This window comes from Pongo abelii, chromosome 20, assembly GCF_028885655.2.
Source record: "Pongo abelii isolate AG06213 chromosome 20, NHGRI_mPonAbe1-v2.0_pri, whole genome shotgun sequence".
Taxonomy (NCBI): domain Eukaryota; kingdom Metazoa; phylum Chordata; class Mammalia; order Primates; family Hominidae; genus Pongo; species Pongo abelii.
This window is the reverse complement of record NC_072005.2, coordinates 10833757-10850709: the sequence shown is the minus strand read 5'-3', so window position 1 is coordinate 10850709 and position 16953 is coordinate 10833757. Positions and strand designations below refer to the sequence as shown.

Genomic DNA, 16953 nt, shown 5'->3' with positions numbered 1-16953 from the left:
GGCAGGGATGACCAGTGCCTTGGTGGCTGGCAGTGGGAGAATGTCCAGCAAAAGGGAGCCCCTGCTAGGGCTGGAGGCCCAGGCTGTGCTGTCCAAGTGTAAGAGCCGGGCTGAGGCCAGCCACCTAGAGGTGAGCTCCTTGAGCTGGGCTCAGCTCTCAGATATGAGTAGCAGGCTGCTTCCCACTGGGCTGGGCTGGACTGGGCCTCACGCCCATCTCACGCCCCACACTGGGCCCCAGCTGAGGGCTCTGCACAAAGGAAGGAGGTGTTACCCACAGCAGGGATGGACAGCAAATATGATTCATCTCGGGGGCCATGTCAATCGACTGGTACAAGATACCTGGAGCACTGTGGTGAGAATTCTGGGCGTGGCAGGAAACGGTGCTAGGATCAATTAGTGTTGCCTGTCACAGGCAAAGGATAGGAGAAAGGGTAAGTGGAACAGAAGAGCCTCATCAATTTATCTGGAGGACAAGAGGCAGCATCTAGGAAAGGGGCTCCTGATTGACTAGTCATGCCTGCCATGCATAGAGAAGAGGGTATCATATAGGGAAGAAAATAATACCTTAATCACTTAGCCACATCTGCTATAAAACAGGAGTGCTGGCAAGCTTATTTGGAAAGAATGCCAGGATTGATTAGCAATGTCTGCCATGGGCGTGTGCTAGAGGAGTGGCACAAGGCAAAGAATGCTAGATCAACTAGCCATGTCTGCCATGGGCACAAGAGGGCAAGATTTCTGCCATGTGGAAAAATATGCTCTGATCCATGAGTGACATCTGCATAGGAGATAGAAAGAGGAGGGGCAGTGCCAAGAATGAATTCTGGTCTGGCTTAAGCGAGATCTTCCACAGCCAGGGATGTGAGGGGAGGCAGGGGCAGTGTGTAAGTATTTGCCATCTCTGACCTACAGGAAACCAGGAAAACCTGCCAGGAACTGGCTGCAGGAGTGCGCCTTCAAGGGTGGCAGAAGTTAGTGCCTGTGTGAGTCGACTTACACCCAGGGCAACGTGCAGTCCAGTGCCGGCTGCGGCATGGGGTTTCCAGGTTAGCTCGATTTTTAGTATTTTTGTTATTTGGAGGGGATGGGGAACAGGGAATATTAGGGGATGGGCGGGGTCTCCATCACCACTAGATTCTCTAATGTTTGCTACCACACTAAGCATGTACTTACCAGGATCTCCCCCTTTGAATATGCAAAGTTAGGGTTGTGGGTAAATCAGGGAAGAGCAGGCAGAGGAAAAGAGATGGAAGGGACGTGAAGGGGACAAAGAAAAAGCAGGAAAAGCACAAAAACAGGAGAAGAGAAGAGCAGGGGAAAAAACAGCAAAAGAAAAAAATTACATGCTATTAATCATATTCATGGTGTTAATATTTAATTCATTATCATCTCAAGAAACAAAAAGCAACAACATATGTATTACCTACGGCAAGCGCAAAAATAAATCATGCAATGGTTACGTTCTTCCTTCCAGTAGGCCCTATGATCGTGCAAGGTACACAGTGGAGTCCCCACCCCCACCCCTGCCCAATGGGGAGAAGGGAGGGACATAGGCAGAAATTTTGCGAAGATTATGGGTTTCCTTTTCTTTTTTTCTTTTTTTTTTTGGATACGGAGTCTCACTCAGCCGCCCAGGCCAGAGTGCAGTGGTGTGATCTTGGCTCACCACAACCACCGTCTCCTGGGTTCAAGTGATTCTCCTGTCTCAGCCTCCTGAGTAGGTGGAATTATAGGCACCCGCCATCATGCCAGGCTAATTTTTTGTATTTTAGTAGAGACGGGGTTTCACCATGTTGGCCAGGCTGTTTTCTAACTCTTGACCTCAGGTGATCCACCCGCCTCGGCCTCCCAAAGTGCTAGGACTACAGGCGTGAGCCACCGTGCCCATCCAGGTTTTCTTAAAAATTAATAATAAAGTCCGGGCATGGTGGCTCAAGCCTATAATCCCAGCACTTTGTCCGGGCGAGGCGGGTGGATCGCCTGGGGTCAGGAGTTCGAGACCAGCCTGGCCAACATGATGAAACCCTGTCTCTACTAAAAATACAGAAATTAGCCAGGCGTGGTGGCACGCGCCTGTAATCCCAGCTACTCGAGAGGCTGAGGCAGGAGGATTGCTTGAACCTTGGAGGCGGAGGTTGCGGTGAGCTGAGACCGCGTCACTACACTCCAGCCTTGGTGGCAGAGTGAGACTCTGTCTCAAAAAAAAAAAAAAAAAAAGGCCGGGCGTGGTGGCTCACGCTTGTAATTCCAGCAATTTGGGAGGCCAAGGCAGGTGGATCACCAGGTCAGGAGTTTGAGACCAGCCTGGCCAAGATGGTGAAACCCCCTCTGTACTAAAAATACAAAAAAATTAGCTGGGCGTGGTGGCAGGTGCCTGTAATCCCAGCTACTCAGGAGGCTGAGGCAGAGAATTGCTTGAACCCGGGAGGCGGAGGTTGCAGTGAGCCAAGATCGTGCCACTGCACTCCAGCTGGGACACAGAGCAAGACTCCATCTCAAGAAAAAAAATTTAAAAAAATTAGCCTGGTGTCGTGGTGGGCACCTGTAATCCCAGCTACTGGGGAGGCTGAACCAGGAGAATCGCTTGAACCTGGGAGGCAGAGGCTGCAGTGAGCCAAGATTGCGCCACTGCACTGCAGCCCAGGTGACAATGCGAGACTCCGTGTCAAAATAATAATAATAATAATAATAATAATAATAATAAGGCACTGAAGGCAGGCATTGATACAGCCGTTCATATTTCGCAAGGCCTCTAGCTGGGTTAAGATGTCAAGGTACAACCCTTTGTGGCTCAGGGCTTCACCAGGTGTGGGGCTTCAACTATCCCAAGCTCCCCTGAGCTGCTAGTGACAATGTAGTTTCCAGCGGCTCTCACCTAGGGGCTCCCAATCCCTGCAGCTGTGCTGGAAAGCTCAAAGAGGTCACAGACCCCCGCTCAAGGGAAAAATTCTTATTTATATCTTTATTATTATTATTATTATTATTGGAGACAGAGTCTGGCCCTGTCGCCCAGACTGGAGTGCAGTGGTGCAATCTCGGCTCACTGCAACCTCCGCCTCCAAGGTTCAAGCAATCCTCCTGCCTCAGCCTCCTGAGTAGCTGGGATTACAGGCGCGTGCCACCACGCCTGGCTAATTTTTTGTATTTTTAGTAGAGATGGGGTTTTTGCCATGTTAGCCAGGCTGGTCTCAAACTCCTGAGCTCAGGCAATCTGCCTGCCTCGGCCTCCTAACGTGCTAGAATTACAGGCGTGAGCCATCGTGCCCAGCCTATTATTAATTATTAAGATGAGGTCTCATTGTATTGCCCTGGATGGTCATGAACTGCTGGGCTCAAGTGATCCTCCCACCTTGGCCTCCTAAGTAGCTGGGGTGATAGGCATGAGCCACCACGCCCAGGTAATTTTTAAATATTATTATTTGTAGAGACAGGGTCTTTCTATGTTGCCCAGGCTGGTCTCAAACTCGTAGCCTCAAGTGATCCTCCCACCTCGGCCTCCCAAAATGCTGAGATTACAGGCGTGAGCTACCGTGCCCAGCCAAGAGTCAAGTTCTAACCCTGACCTTCGATGGCACATAGGGCCTTCTGGGTGGATAAAATGTGGCCACTAGGCCTTGCCAGAGCGTCGGCTCTCAGACCATCTCTCAGAATTATCAATTCCTAAGTGGCCTCTAGAGGTCAAGAGAGCAGATGGCCTGATACTGAGGCTGTGGGGGGGGGGCTTTCCACAGGCCGAGCTCCATCACTGGGGCTTGGCTGTCACTTAGCGTCCTCCCGCCCCCAGGGTAGAGCGGCAGGCTGCAGAGGGGTGTGCTACCTGATTGGGGATGGCTCTCTTCTTGTTCAGCTGCGTGCTCCTCTGCTGGGCACTGAAACCAAAGAACAGACAGGGTTCATGTGGACAAGATGCTGGGGGGGAAGAAGGGCAAGAGGCGAATGTGGCCGTTCTCTCCCTGAGGACCAAGTGAGCAGCCACAGGTAGGGGCAGAGAGAAACCCCCTGCACACAAAGAGCTGCGCAAGGGAAACAGCCTGGGCACACGGAACAAGTAAATGTATCTGGTTCAATTGAGGCTTCTAGGCCCTCATTTCAGCTGACTTACTTAAAGTGCAGGTTACTTCCAGGTGTCACTAGAATTCCGGAGTTTCTAAGGGGAAGTGTGAGAAGGTGTTGCCTAAGATGAGTGCAGTGGCGCAATCACAGCTCACTGCAGCCTTGACCTCCCGGGCTCAAGTAATTCCCCTGCCTCAGTCTCCCAAGTAGCTGGAATCACAGGTGCATACCACCATGCTCAGCTAATTTTTGATTTTTTGTAGAGATGAGGTTTCACTGTGTTGCCCAGGCTGGTCTTAAATTCCTAGACTCAAGGGATCTGCCCGGCTCCACCTCCCAAAGTGCTGGGATTACAGGCATGAGCCACTGCACCCGGCCCTTCTTCCTACTCTTCTCATCATTTGATCCCAACACCAGCCTGTAAGTGGCTCTAACCACAGAGCCATCCAGTCTTAGACATCAGACTGTGGGACAGCTGCTGGCCATGAAACGGCACGTATCTCGCATGACTCCTGACCCAAATTTAGAGGACATCCAAGGTCGACAGGGTGTGTTTCTATAAGGTTCCTTATTCATCCACAATCCCAGATCTCTTTTCTTCTTTATCCATCCTACTTCCTGGCTAGTTCATGCCGGCATAGACAAATCCCACTATATTTTATATGTGGACACCTACTCCACCACCTTAACGGTTCTAATATATTTGCTACTCTGACAGTCATATCACCACTTGCAAACAACGTCTATCTCCTGTTACTTATCCATCATATTTTCTTTTCTTTTCTTATTGCTTTGGCTGAAACTTTCAGAACAATATGGAAAAGCAAGTCAGCTTGGTCACTTTCCTTTCCTGACTTCCTCGGGGGTTTTGTTTTAAAGTCCAAGTTGGCTGTAGGATAAGGGAGAAAGTAGGCTTCTGTTTCTAGATCAGGAAAGGCTGGAAAACTAAGAACAAAGGCAGAATTTTATCCAATGATATTCCCAACATTCAATAAGTTTATTATAGGGCTTCTTATCTGGGCTATTTATTTACTTATTTATTTTTGAGACAGAGTCTCACTCTGTCACCCAGGCTGGAGAGCCCTGGTGTGATCATGGCTCACTGCAGCCTTGACTTGCCGGGCTCAGGTCATTCTCCCACCTCAGGCTCCCAAGTAGCTGAGATTAAGCACCACCACCATGCCCAGTTAATTTTTGTATTTTTTGTAGAGACAGGGTTTCACCATGTTTCCCAGGCTGGTCTCAAACTCCTGGGTTCCAGTGATCTACCCACCTTGGCCTCCTGCAAAGTACTGGGATTACAGGCATGAGCCACTGCGCCAGGCTTGGACCCTGTTTATAATATACATTTGGAGGGCATGGGAAGCCCAGAACATCCAAGCACAAGAAGGATTTTCATCAACAGCATCTGAAGGAGGTGGCACTGAGCTGAGCCAACCTTCACAGTGATGGCTGGGTGACAGCGAGGTCCCAGAGGTGCTATTTCCTAAGGGCCTCCTGGCTCCCATCCTTGCCAGGGCTCCCTCAAATAGCAGCCCACAAGGTGGCCCCCTCTCCTGGGCCTGGACCTAATCAGAAGCATCCTGGTGTCTTGGGGGAAAATCCAAAATCCTCCCCTGGACCTGCAGGGCCCTCCTGGCGATGGGGCCTGGCTGCTGGCTCTCTTACCTCCACCTGCCTGGTCTTGTAGCCTTCCTTCCCTGGGTCCAATTCTCTGGGGTCCCCCCGGCATCACCTGACTTCTTCAGGAAGATCTCTCCAGGCCACATTCCCGGCTCCCCTTTCCCACAGCCTATCCCCTACCCTCTCTTCCTACTCTCATCATCCTTGTGACAATTTGTTTAAGGACTCCGCCTCCCCAGCCTGCAGGCTCTGAAACAGCAGGGGCTACAGATGGAGCGGTCAAGGTCCTGGCCCAGAGGCCCAGCACTGGCCCTGGCTCTGAGAGAGCACCCCGTAGCTCTTCAGTGGGCCCCAGGGATGTCCCACCCAGGGCTGGGGCCACCCAGCCAGGGCGTACCCATTCACACACCAGGGCAAAGGCACACAGCAGGCAATACCCACCAGGTCACCAGCTGCTCAGTATAGTAACAGCTGGGGTAAGTGGGAAGGCCCAGGAATCCAGAGGAAAGAGTGGTCAAAGGAAAAACAGGAGAGATTGTGAGAAGGAACTGTGGATGAAGTGTGAGAAGCAGAGACATCAAGGTGAGGAAAACAGCAGCAAACCAAAGATGGGGACCAGCGCTGTCAGCCCACACACACCCGGTGGCCGGGAGCACAGGGCTGGGGGCTGCCACTCACAGGCAGGGGAGGCCCAGTCAGGGACCTCGGCTCATCTCTAGGAGGGGTTCTGATGAGGCCCTCACTCCTTCCTTTTCCTTCCTCCCTTCTCCTCACCTACCTGGTGCCCAGCACAGAACAGATCCTCAATCAGCTTTGTCAGGTGCACCGATAAATGTTCTATCTGGTGACTCCATAGCCTGAGATTTGGCTCTAGAAGCCCTCCCCTAGGAAGCCTGCCTGGCCCCTCAAGGCAAGGCCCAACGGCCACCCTCTGGACACCCACAGGCCCTGCAAGGCCCCGCCCAGCACTAAGCACACTACACCTTAACGGCCTGGGTCCCCGTTGGTTCCCTGCATGGGGCCTTCCTCTGAGGGTGGGGAGCTGGGTGTGGGTTTGCCCACTGCTCTATCACAGGGCCCAGCAAGAGGGCATACCAGCGGCACCATCTGGCCTGCCTTAGGCAGGAAGGCCTGCGTGAGCCTCTCCAACAATCTGAGTGAGGCCCAAGCATGCCAAGGGGCTGAAGGAATCAGCGGGTGATGCCTGAGACCACTAGCACTGAATCGACATCCTGCTGAAATCAGAGCTCCCCGATCTGGGCCCTCATCCGGGTGCCAAGGAAGGTTCTGGTTTAAATCTACACTGTATGCCTTGAAGCTAGGGAGACCCCAGGCAGCATTTCCCAAAGAGCAGCTTCCGGAGCCCTGAGCCCATGAGATGCTGTCCATGAAGGGGCAGAGTCTGGGAAAAGCTGCACACTGGTCGCTAAAGGCTCTGAGAAGTCCTGAGGGAGAGGGGGTGCAGCAGCTGGCTGGCTGTGCCCTCTCCCTGCAGGTCTGAACACAGCACTGCCCTCTCCCTAAACTAACCATGGGGATGCCTCACAGAAGGCGTGTTGGTTGGGGACAGTGGACCACTATCAGCCCAGGAGAGCTTCCAGATATTCTCAGGTGGCTCTGCCTTCACCCCAGGACCCCCGACAGAGACTGTCTGACACCTGCCCTCTCGGAGAATCCCAACTCAGTCACCTCCTTGGATCTGAGAGTGAGAATTGGTGCCGCCCAACCGGCCACTGTCTCCAGGAGTACCTACTTGGCAAACCCGATGAAGTCCTCATGGTTCGTGTTGATGTAGGACTGCTCAATGTCGATCAGCAGAAGAATCTGGGGGAGAGCGGGGGTCACTGTGAGTACAGGGCCAAGCCTGGCAAGTGGGGGCAGCGGCAAGAGCATTTCCTGGTCTTGCCGGCACAGAAGGCGTGGGAACCAGGAGGCTTCCCAGACAGGAGAACAGGGGGCTGGCGTCGCACTCCCCACACCCTCACCGGCAACAGAGCCTGGGACAACAGAGCACAGCCACGCAGCCCAATGTGCCAGTCACAGGCAGGGCCACTGTCTCCAAGGTCTGGAGTCTTGAATGAGCCACGAACTGGCCGTGTGACCCTGGGCCTCATGTTACTGAGCTGTGGAATGGGGTGACAGGAGGCTCAACTGCCAAGGGTTTAATAATGTGCAGTCGTTTTTTTTTTTTTTTTTTTCCTCGGAGACGGAGTCTTGCTCTGTCGCCCAGGCTGGAGTGCAGTGGCGCAATCTTGGCTCACTGCAACCTCTGCCTCCTAGGTTCAAGTGATTCTCCTGCCTCAGCCTCCCAAATAGCTGGGATTACAGGTGCCCGCCACCACGCCCAGCTAATTTTTGTATTTTTAGTAGATACAGGGTTTCACTGAGTTGGCCAGGCTGGTCTCGAAATCCTACCTCATGATCCGCCCGCCTCGGCCTCTCAAAGTGCTGGGATTACAAGCATGAGCCACTGCGCCTGGCTTTTTTTTTTTTTTTTTTTTTTGAGAAAAGAACTTACTGTCTCCCAGGCTGGAGTGCAGTAGAACAATCACAGCCTCAAACTCCTGGGCTCAAGTAACCCCCTGCCTCAGCGTCCCAAGATGCTGGGGCTCCAGGCATGTGCCACCACACCTGGCTGATTTTTCTTTTTTCTTTTTTTTTTTTTTGTAGAGGCGGGATCTCACTATGTTGCCCAGACTGGTCCTGAACTCCTAGGCTCAAGTGATCCTCCTGCCTTGGCCTCCCAAAGTGCTGGGATTACAGGTGTGAGCCACTGCAAGCCACTGCCTTGTATTTTTTTCTTTTTCTTTTTTTTTGGGAGACAGAGTCTCACTGTGTTACCCAGGCTGGCATGCAATGGCGCAATCTCAGCTAACTGCAACCTCCGCCTCAAGCAATTCTCCTGCCTCAGCCTTCTGAGTAGCTGGGACCACAGGCACACGCCACACCACCCAGCTAATTTTTTGTATTTTAGTAGAGACGGGTTTTCACCGTGTTGCCCAGGCTGGTCTCAAACTCCTGAGCTCAGGCAATCCACCTGCCTTGGCCTCCCAAAGTGCTAGGATTACAGGCGTGAGCCACAGTGTCCAGCCTGTAAAGTCTTTAGCACCTGGCGTGTTCAAAGTGTTGCATTAAAACTGCGAAGCGAATTTGTCCAATTACGAACACTAAAATAAAACACACACACGTGCACGTGCGCGCACACACACACACTCAAGCTATCAAGCTAGAAAGGTCTCATGTGAGGAGCAGGGCTTGCGAGTCCACTGCACTTACTGAAACTCTCCCTCCCTCATCTTTCTTGTCTTTTGCCCAGGATGAAGTTGGTCTATGGGAACTATGGATCCAGGCAGCTCACTGGCTTGGTTCCCATTCATAACAGGCGAGGCTGCTGGGGAGGAGGGGCTGGGATACGCCTCACTGGACTCCCCTGGCACTGGGCCAGTCACTTCCCCTCGCTGCACCTCCAAGTTCCCAAGAATAAAGTAGGGCAAGGCACTCGGACCTGTCACCTGCTGGAAAACGCCAGGGTGCTCCATCTGTGGGAGCGAGCGTGGCTGGTTTAGTAAGGCCTGAGTCTCCTCAACCCAGCGCTCTCAGATCCGACCCAGCAGCATGGCAGGTGGGCACCAGGGGCTGTGGAAGGGCTGGCAGCATTCTTACCAACAGTAACAACAAAAAGAATCAGACTCTTCCAGACTTTTGATACCATTTCCAAGCTACAGCAGCTATGAGGCATAGGCGGACCGGTGCTCCGAGGGAGCAATTGGCCAAATCAAAACTGGGCGCCTCTCTGCAGGACAAATGAGCCGATTTCATCCCCATTAATGGCAAGGGGAGAGGGACCATTTTAAACAAAATGACATAACAAGCAAGGGCTTAATTAAGCTCTGGTTTCAACAAACGGTTGTAAAAAGAATACAGAGGACAACTGAGAGAAAGTGACTCGAAACTGATCCGGGAGCGGTGGCTCACATCTGTCATCCCAGCACTTTGGGAGGCCGAGGCGGGTGGATCATTTGAGCTAAGGAGTTCAAGACCAGCCTGGCCAACATGGTGAAACCCTATCTCTACTAAAAATACAAAAATTAGCCAGGCGTGGTGGCTCATGCCTGTAGTCCCAGCTACTTGGGAGGCTGAGGCTGCAGGAGAGTGTAAAGACGGCCCAGTGCTTAGTGGGTGACAGTCTCAGCTGCAGGCATAGGCAGCAACTTGGGGTATGTGTTTGCATGCCTTTGCAAGAAAATGTTAAATGTTAAAACAGAAAAAGCAGGCTGGGCGTGGTAGCTCACGCCTATAATCCCAGCACTTTGGGAGGCCGAGGCGGGCAGATCACCTGAGGTCAGGAGTTCAAGACCAGCCTGGCCAACATGGTGAAAATCTCTCTCTACTAAAAATACAAAAATTAGGTCGGTAAAGTGGCATGCGCCTGTAGTCCTGGCTACTTCGGAGGCTGAGGCATGAGAATCACTTGAATCTGGGAAGGGGAGGTGGCAGTAAGTCGAGATCGTGCCACTGCATCCCAGCCTGGGCGACAGAGCAAAACTCTGTCTCAAAAAAAAAAAAAAACCGCAACACAAAAAGCACCCCAAACACCCTCCAGCAGGCAAGTGGAGGTCCATGCTGTGCTCCATCCATTCCCTGGAAGACTGCTTAGTAATCAAGGCAGCAAACTACAGATACAACAAACAACACGCTTGGCTCCCAAATGCACGACGCCGAGGGGAGGGAGGGAGGGAAGAAGGGTGGGAGTCAAGAGTCAATGGGCCTTACGCTGTGGGAGTCCACTCGAAAGACTGTAGGATAGGGAGTGGGCTGGTGGTGGCCAGGGCCTGGGGATTTCCTTTGCTGCTTCTTTTTTTTAAGAGACAGGGTCTCACTCTTTCTCCCAGGCTGGAGGGCGATGGCAAGACCATAACTTACTGAAGCCTTGATCTTGTGGGCTCAAGGGATCCTCCCACCTCAGCCTCCCAAGTAGCTGGGACCACAGGCATGCACCACCACGCCTGGCTAATTTTTTTATGTTTTTGTAGAGACAAGGTCTTGCTATGTTGCCCACGGTGGTCTGGAACTCCTGGGCTCAAGCAATCCTCCCTGCCTGAGCCTCCCTAAGTGCTGGGATTACAGGCGTGAGTTACTACACCCAGCCTGGCCTGTGGGTTTTTGAGGGGTTGACTACAAAGAGGCATAGGGACAGGGATTTTAGGAGGTGACAGAACCGCCCTATATCTTGATTGAGGTGAGGGTTACTTTGCCATATGCAGCTGTCAGCATGCACAGAACAGTACACTTGACATTTACTGCATGTAAATTATACCCAATAAAGAAGACAAAAGGCCAGTACCTGGTCCTTGGTTCTCCCCTCCCGTTCCCGGATGTAAGTGGTGACGATTCGCTCTGTCTCCTCTCGCAACCGGGGGTAGGAACTGAGCTGGGGGAACAAGCAGAGTGGCCGCATTGGCGGGGTCCTCGTGGCACGGGAAGCAACATGAACCACACAGGTAGGAAATGCGGAGGGGGGTGGGGAATTGAGATATGAGGGGGCCCACCGAGCCCACACCTTGCTCCTGGCCCCCAGTGAGTCCAGCTGGGAGCTAAGAGCAGAAGAGTGGGGGCACCGTGGACCGGAGACAGCAGGAGAGCAGAGCTGCTTTTCCAGCCAGTGACCGGGAGGCAGGAGGCAGGAGGCAGCATGAAAGCAGAAAAGCAGGAGCATGTTTGCCATCCAGGGCTTCAGGGCACCCCCCTCTTGCCCAGCACTGGGTGACAGCAGGAACCCTGAAGGGCCTCGCCAGCGTGAGTGAGTTGCGTCTGTTCTAGAATGGTAAGGGGGGCATCTGGGCCATCAGCCTCGATGGGAACTCCTTGCAGAGAACCACTCCTGATCACTGTATCTGTGGCACCCACTCGCCAAATGCCCCCACCTCCCCAGGCTTCACCTGCAGCACCAACTTAACCAGAGCTCATGCACAGGGGAGTCCCATCTTCTGCAGTGTGGGTCAAGTCCACGAGTCAGGGAAAATGGAATGGTTACTCTCAGGTGGCCTAGACCGTGAGAACATGCAGGGCTATACAGATGATGTGTTTCCTGTGTTTTGCTGTTTTGGTGCTGGCTGGGAAACCCCTTTCTCTAGGGGTTCCAGGAAAGCGCACTGCTTAGTAAATGCAATGCGTTTGGCAACATCAAAGGCTGACCGCCCCCACGGGCAGCCACAACCCACGTGCGATGCCACACCCCCATTCCATCTGCCAATGCAAGGTGGTGACATCTCTAAGTGACAACTGGTAGGCGGAAGGGGGTTCCTGCCGAGGCTGAATTTTCCAGATGCTCGGGTTGAGACTAACACATGGAGGGGGAGGACGGGGACAAATGTAGAGATGAGAACGAAACCTGTTACCTTCTCGGCACACTTTTTTATGACCGTGGCCAGCTCTGAGACCACGAGATCAACACACTTCAAACTTGGCTCTTTGAGTTTTACAATCTGTTTTTTCACAATGGCTTCAAAGGCCATGTCGGGGGTGAAGAGCCCCGTCCTGGGTCATGCGGAGGGCAGGATGAGGCAGAAAGACACCCAGGGACAGCGCAGGCCATACACGCAGGACAGGAGACAGAGAGAAGAGAAGAAACGAGAGTCATCTGATTAGTCCATGCACGGGGGAGCCTGCGCCCGCATTTGCCCCGGAAGCTGCTTCGGATCAAAGAGGTCTGGGGTTTGAGGGTGCGGGCTCGGTCTGGGGTGTAGTTACAGAAGGGCCACGGGGGGTTGTCATTGCACAGACAGCCAGCCAAGGTGTGCAGAGGCCTCTAACATTCATGTCCATGACACCTGGCTCTAGGACGAGCATTTTCCAACCTGTTTGGGCTGTTTTCCCCCTCCCTTTTCTAATCGAAGAAGCTTAAGCAGCAAATGTGGGCTTTTCCAGACTAAGAACAGAGGGGCTCAAGCAGAAATTCCCTGGCAACCCGGAGCACTGGGGACACTGTGGTCGCGCAAGCACAGACTGCCCACTGGGAGGCATTTCAGCTGCTTGGCCAAAGCGTGCTGCCCTGGGAACCGAGGCGTTGGAGCAGGTTGGGGGAGCCCGGCGCGTCCTGCTGAGTGGAGGCAGTGGCTCGTCGAGAGCGCATAGAGGCACTGTGACTAAGTGGATCCAAAAATGGGCTGCCCCTGGGGGACGGCGTGGGGTGCAGGGGGTGGACAGGGGCACTTAGGACCCCAGCTGGCTCTCATGATGTTGCTGGCATTCAGGCCATTCCCGGAGCTGAGGGACAGAGAAGTCAGTGGCTCCAAGGAAGTCTGAGAATGCCAGGCACTGGTCAAGAAGGGGTGACAGCCAGGGAGCTTCAAGGAGCTCAGCCTCCAGCAGTTGACGCGGGGGATCCCTCTCTGCTTCCCAGGAGGCAGCAAAGCAACAGCCCAGTGAAACCCCAATTTCATCAGACACATGCTAGGCTTGGTATCAGGGTCCCAGGGACAACTGTGCATCTGTCTGGCCAGTCCAGGAGGCCTGGCACTCCCCTGTGTGCCTGGGCCCAGGCCGACATGCTCCTGCCCCAGCCTCTGGGGAGAGGCCAAGTTCACGGACACAAAGCGATATGGGGAGAAAAGGCACCAGTGGAGGCTGATGAGGCGCTGGGAGCCTGATACCAAACCCCCGTACCCCCGTTTCCACAAGGTCAGGAGTCACCCTGCCGAGGGAGCAATACCTTACTGGTACACTGCCTAACTGTATTGATTAGCTCCTGGATAACCAGGTCGACACATTTCAGACAGGGCTCTTTCAGCTTGACGACCTGCTTTTTCACAATGGCCTCGAATGCCAAGTCCGGGGTGAAAAGCCCGGTCCTGAAACCGTCCAGACCCGGGGGCAGGGGAGATAAGTCAGAGAGAAACAAAGCATGGTCAGCAATTTCATCGGCCCTGGCCGGGTCCCCAACAAGGAACGAAGGTTGTGTCATGTGTGGGGTCGGACGCCTGAGTCCACTGCCCGGAAACCCTCAGGGTGACCCAAGGACCCAACGGCGATGGAAGGGCAGACACCTGGAGCGACTACCTTTGTTAGAATAAGGAGGGGACCCAAGAGGCTCACGAGGAAGCCGTGATAGGAACTCATGCTGGCTTCCCAAAACCCTGATTCAGTGCCGCCCCGCCCCTCCCCAGGCAAATCTGCAGTGAGCTTTCTTAGTTTAGCATGAGGTTCACACCAACTGACTCGGCAGGAACTAAGCTCTATTTGATCAGGAGCTGCAGACAGCCCTGAAGCCTGCGACGGACGCAGGACTGAGACACGTCCACCCTCACGTGCCCTTGGAGACCCTCAGGGAGGGGCTCATAGCTACTGAAAACCATCCAAGAGCCCTCTTAAGGCCTAACGATTAGGGACTCAGAGGTGTGGGCGACCCAATTAGCTGGGGGGTGGCACCGCGGAGAGGGAGGGACAGTGGTGACTCTCCTCATGGAACTTGCCTGACTCCATGGATGTTCTTAATGGCATAGCTGATCTCCCGTCGTAAGTCCTTCTCGTCAAACTCCATCTGAGAAGAGACAAACCAAGCACATGCATGGAGGTACCTGGGGCGCCCCCGTGGCAGGCGTGCATCTGGGGAATGTTCTCTCCCACGTGCGGCTATATTCACAAGGCAGAATATTTAACTCGTCAAAATTTTATTAAAAAAAATTGAAAACTGGCCAGATACAGTGGCTCACACCTGTAATCTCAGCACTTTGGGAGGCCAAGGCAGGCAGATGGCTTGAGCCCAGGAGTTTGAGACCAGCCTGGGCAACATAGTGAGAGCCCATCTCTACTAAAAATACAAAAATTGGCCAGGTGGGCTGGTGCACGCCTATAGTCCCAGCTACTCGGGAGGCTGAGGTGGGAGGATCATCTGAGCCCAGGAAGGTCGAAGCTGCAGTGAGCTGTGATTGCACCACTGCACTCCAGCCTGGGTGAAAGAGCAAGACCCTGTCTCAAAAAAATAAAAATAAATAAACAAATCAATTAATTAAAACCCAGTTTCAGAAAGCATGACATGAAACCAACACTCTCATCATATTGGTGGGAATATAAATTCATGTAAACTTAGATTTTTCAGACTATCAGTATGCACCACCACACCCAGCTTTTTCTTTTTTCTTTCTTTCTTTTTTTCTTTTTTTTGAGATAGGGTCTGGCTCTGTCACTGAGGCTGGAGTGTGGTGGTGCGATCTTGGCTCATTGCTGCATCCTCTGCCTCCTGGGCTCAAGTGATTCTCCTACCTCAGCTTCCCAAGTAGCTGGGACTACAGGCACATGTCACCACACCTGGATAATTTTTGTATTTTTAGTAGAGATGGGGTTTCACCATGTTGCCCAGGCTGGTCTTGAACTCCTGGGCTCAAGTGATCAGCCCCCCTTGGCCCCCCATGGATTATAGGCGTGAGCCACTGCATTTGGTCTTGCTCCTCTGATTTTAAAAAACTACTGGTTTTTTTTTTTTTTTTAAATAAAAAATGCTATGTGCTCATTGTAAACAGCATAAAACTTCAAGCAAATCACACACACACACACACACACAAAAAAAAAAGGAAAAAGAAGTCCCAAATCCTAGCACCCAGGGCTGACATTTTTGCAAACATCCTTGCAAATACAAAGAAACACTTGTAGACACCCATGTTCAGTTTCATACATAAGGACGTTGCATATATCAGCTCAGTGCTATGTTGCACATGCTGGCTCCAATGCCTGTTTTTTCCTTCTTCAACGACATGCTAGGGACATCTTCTCATGTAAATTTATCTGTATTTTCCATGTATTTTGCAAAGAATGTGTATTGGCTTTTGTCAGAGGAAAAACACAGGGGTTTTCATATTGTTCTGCCCAAAACGTCAAAGCTGAGTGTCGGGAAAGGAAGGCCATGGGGACACCTCATCCAGGCCACACCCTGCCCACCACAGGTTCAGGCCTAGAGGTAGGAGCTTGAGAGCTTATTGCCTGGGAGGAGGCCTGGCTCGAGGCCAGCAGGAGGGTGCCTGACCAGAGACGGGAGGGCCCAGCCCCGGGGGGGGCACTACCTTCACCAGCTCAAATGGGAACCGTTCGTGGAAGATGCGATTGATTCGGGCGCCCCCGGAGAGCTCCAGTGTGTCCACCTGATCTCCTGAGCCCTCGATCCTCTTCTCAAAATCCACCCCAAACTGCTGGACCATCCTATGAGGAAAAGGAAAAAGCAAGCGTCAAAGCGGAGATTTCCAAACTGCTCTGGAATGATGTCCCAAGTCAAGCCAGGGTTTACTGTTCTTTTACCATTTTTCAGCAGCAAAATGTCTTCTGTCTATATTAAAACAAATAAACCAAATTCAAGAGCTCCCAATGGCAAATGCTGGCTACGAGTCAGGCTCAAGCTAAGCCTGTTCCGATTATTCACCCATTCGATCCGAGAAGGCCCACTTATTCTTCCCACTTTGCAGAAGACAGGAGTGAAGTTTAGGGGTCAAAGCTCAGCACCTCTGCCCTGAAGCTCAACTTGATTTGCAGGATGCTGGGGAGGAAAGGTAGCTACTTCCGCACAATTCAGGTGGCTTCCGCAGGTTCCCACCACCTCCCAGCCTGCTGGGGTTGGTCCTACCCCACTGATGGGATGTGAGGCCTTGGACAGGACTTGCCCCTCTGAGCCTGTGATTCCTCATCTACAAAATGGGTTGAGGGTAACAACATCTACTTCCATCATGGGGACTGAAGATGTTTCTAGATCTCATTATCTCCAAGAAGTCACTGATCCTAAAATGCACTGTTACTTTGTGTGCCCACAAAAAAAGAAAAAATGCTGCCACTAACGGTAATTCTGCAAAGACACCTGGTTTCACACAAGTTAAAATGTTTTCTTGGCTGGGTGCGGTGGCTCATGCCTGCAATACTAGCATTTTAGGATGCTGAGGTGAGAGGATAGCTTTAGTTTGGGAATTCGAGACCACCTTGGGCAACACAGTGAGACCTCATTTTATTAAAAAAAAAAAAAATACTGGACGTGGTGGCTCATGCCTATAATCCCAGGACTTTGAGAGGCTGAGGCAGGCAGATCACCTGAGCCCAGGAGTTTGAGACCAGCCTGGACAACATGGCGAAACCCCGTCTCTACTAAAAATACAAAAACAAGCAGGGTGTGGTGACGCATGCTTCTAGTCCCAGTTAATTGGGAGGCTGAGGCAGGAGAACCGCTTGAACCTGGACGGCGGAGGCTGCAGTGAGCTGAGATCGCACGCACCACTGCACTCCAGCCTGGGCGAGACAGAG

The 16953-nt window shown here is 52.5% G+C and overlaps 1 protein-coding gene across 8 annotated transcripts in view; it reads right to left on the bottom strand.

Moving 5' to 3' along the window:
- DNM2 (dynamin 2) overlaps positions 1-16953 on the bottom strand; it is a 111992-nt gene that overhangs the window by 21556 nt on the left and 73483 nt on the right. For 2 of the 8 annotated variants that reach the window (XM_024236646.3, XM_024236648.3), the window contains exons 8-14: positions 15735-15870; positions 14151-14218; positions 13391-13529; positions 11024-11110; positions 7433-7503; positions 3821-3872; positions 1177-1188 (exon numbers count right to left, since the gene is read on the bottom strand). In XM_024236646.3, the coding sequence (XP_024092414.2) occupies positions 1177-1188; positions 3821-3872; positions 7433-7503; positions 11024-11110; positions 13391-13529; positions 14151-14218; positions 15735-15870 (565 nt within the window). Of the gene's footprint in view, positions 1-1176; positions 1189-3820; positions 3873-7432; positions 7504-11023; positions 11111-12077; positions 12217-13390; positions 13530-14150; positions 14219-15734; positions 15871-16953 lie in introns of all 8 variants that reach the window. The other 6 variants (XM_024236647.3, XM_024236649.3, XM_024236650.3 and 3 more) reach the window with 3 other exon arrangements.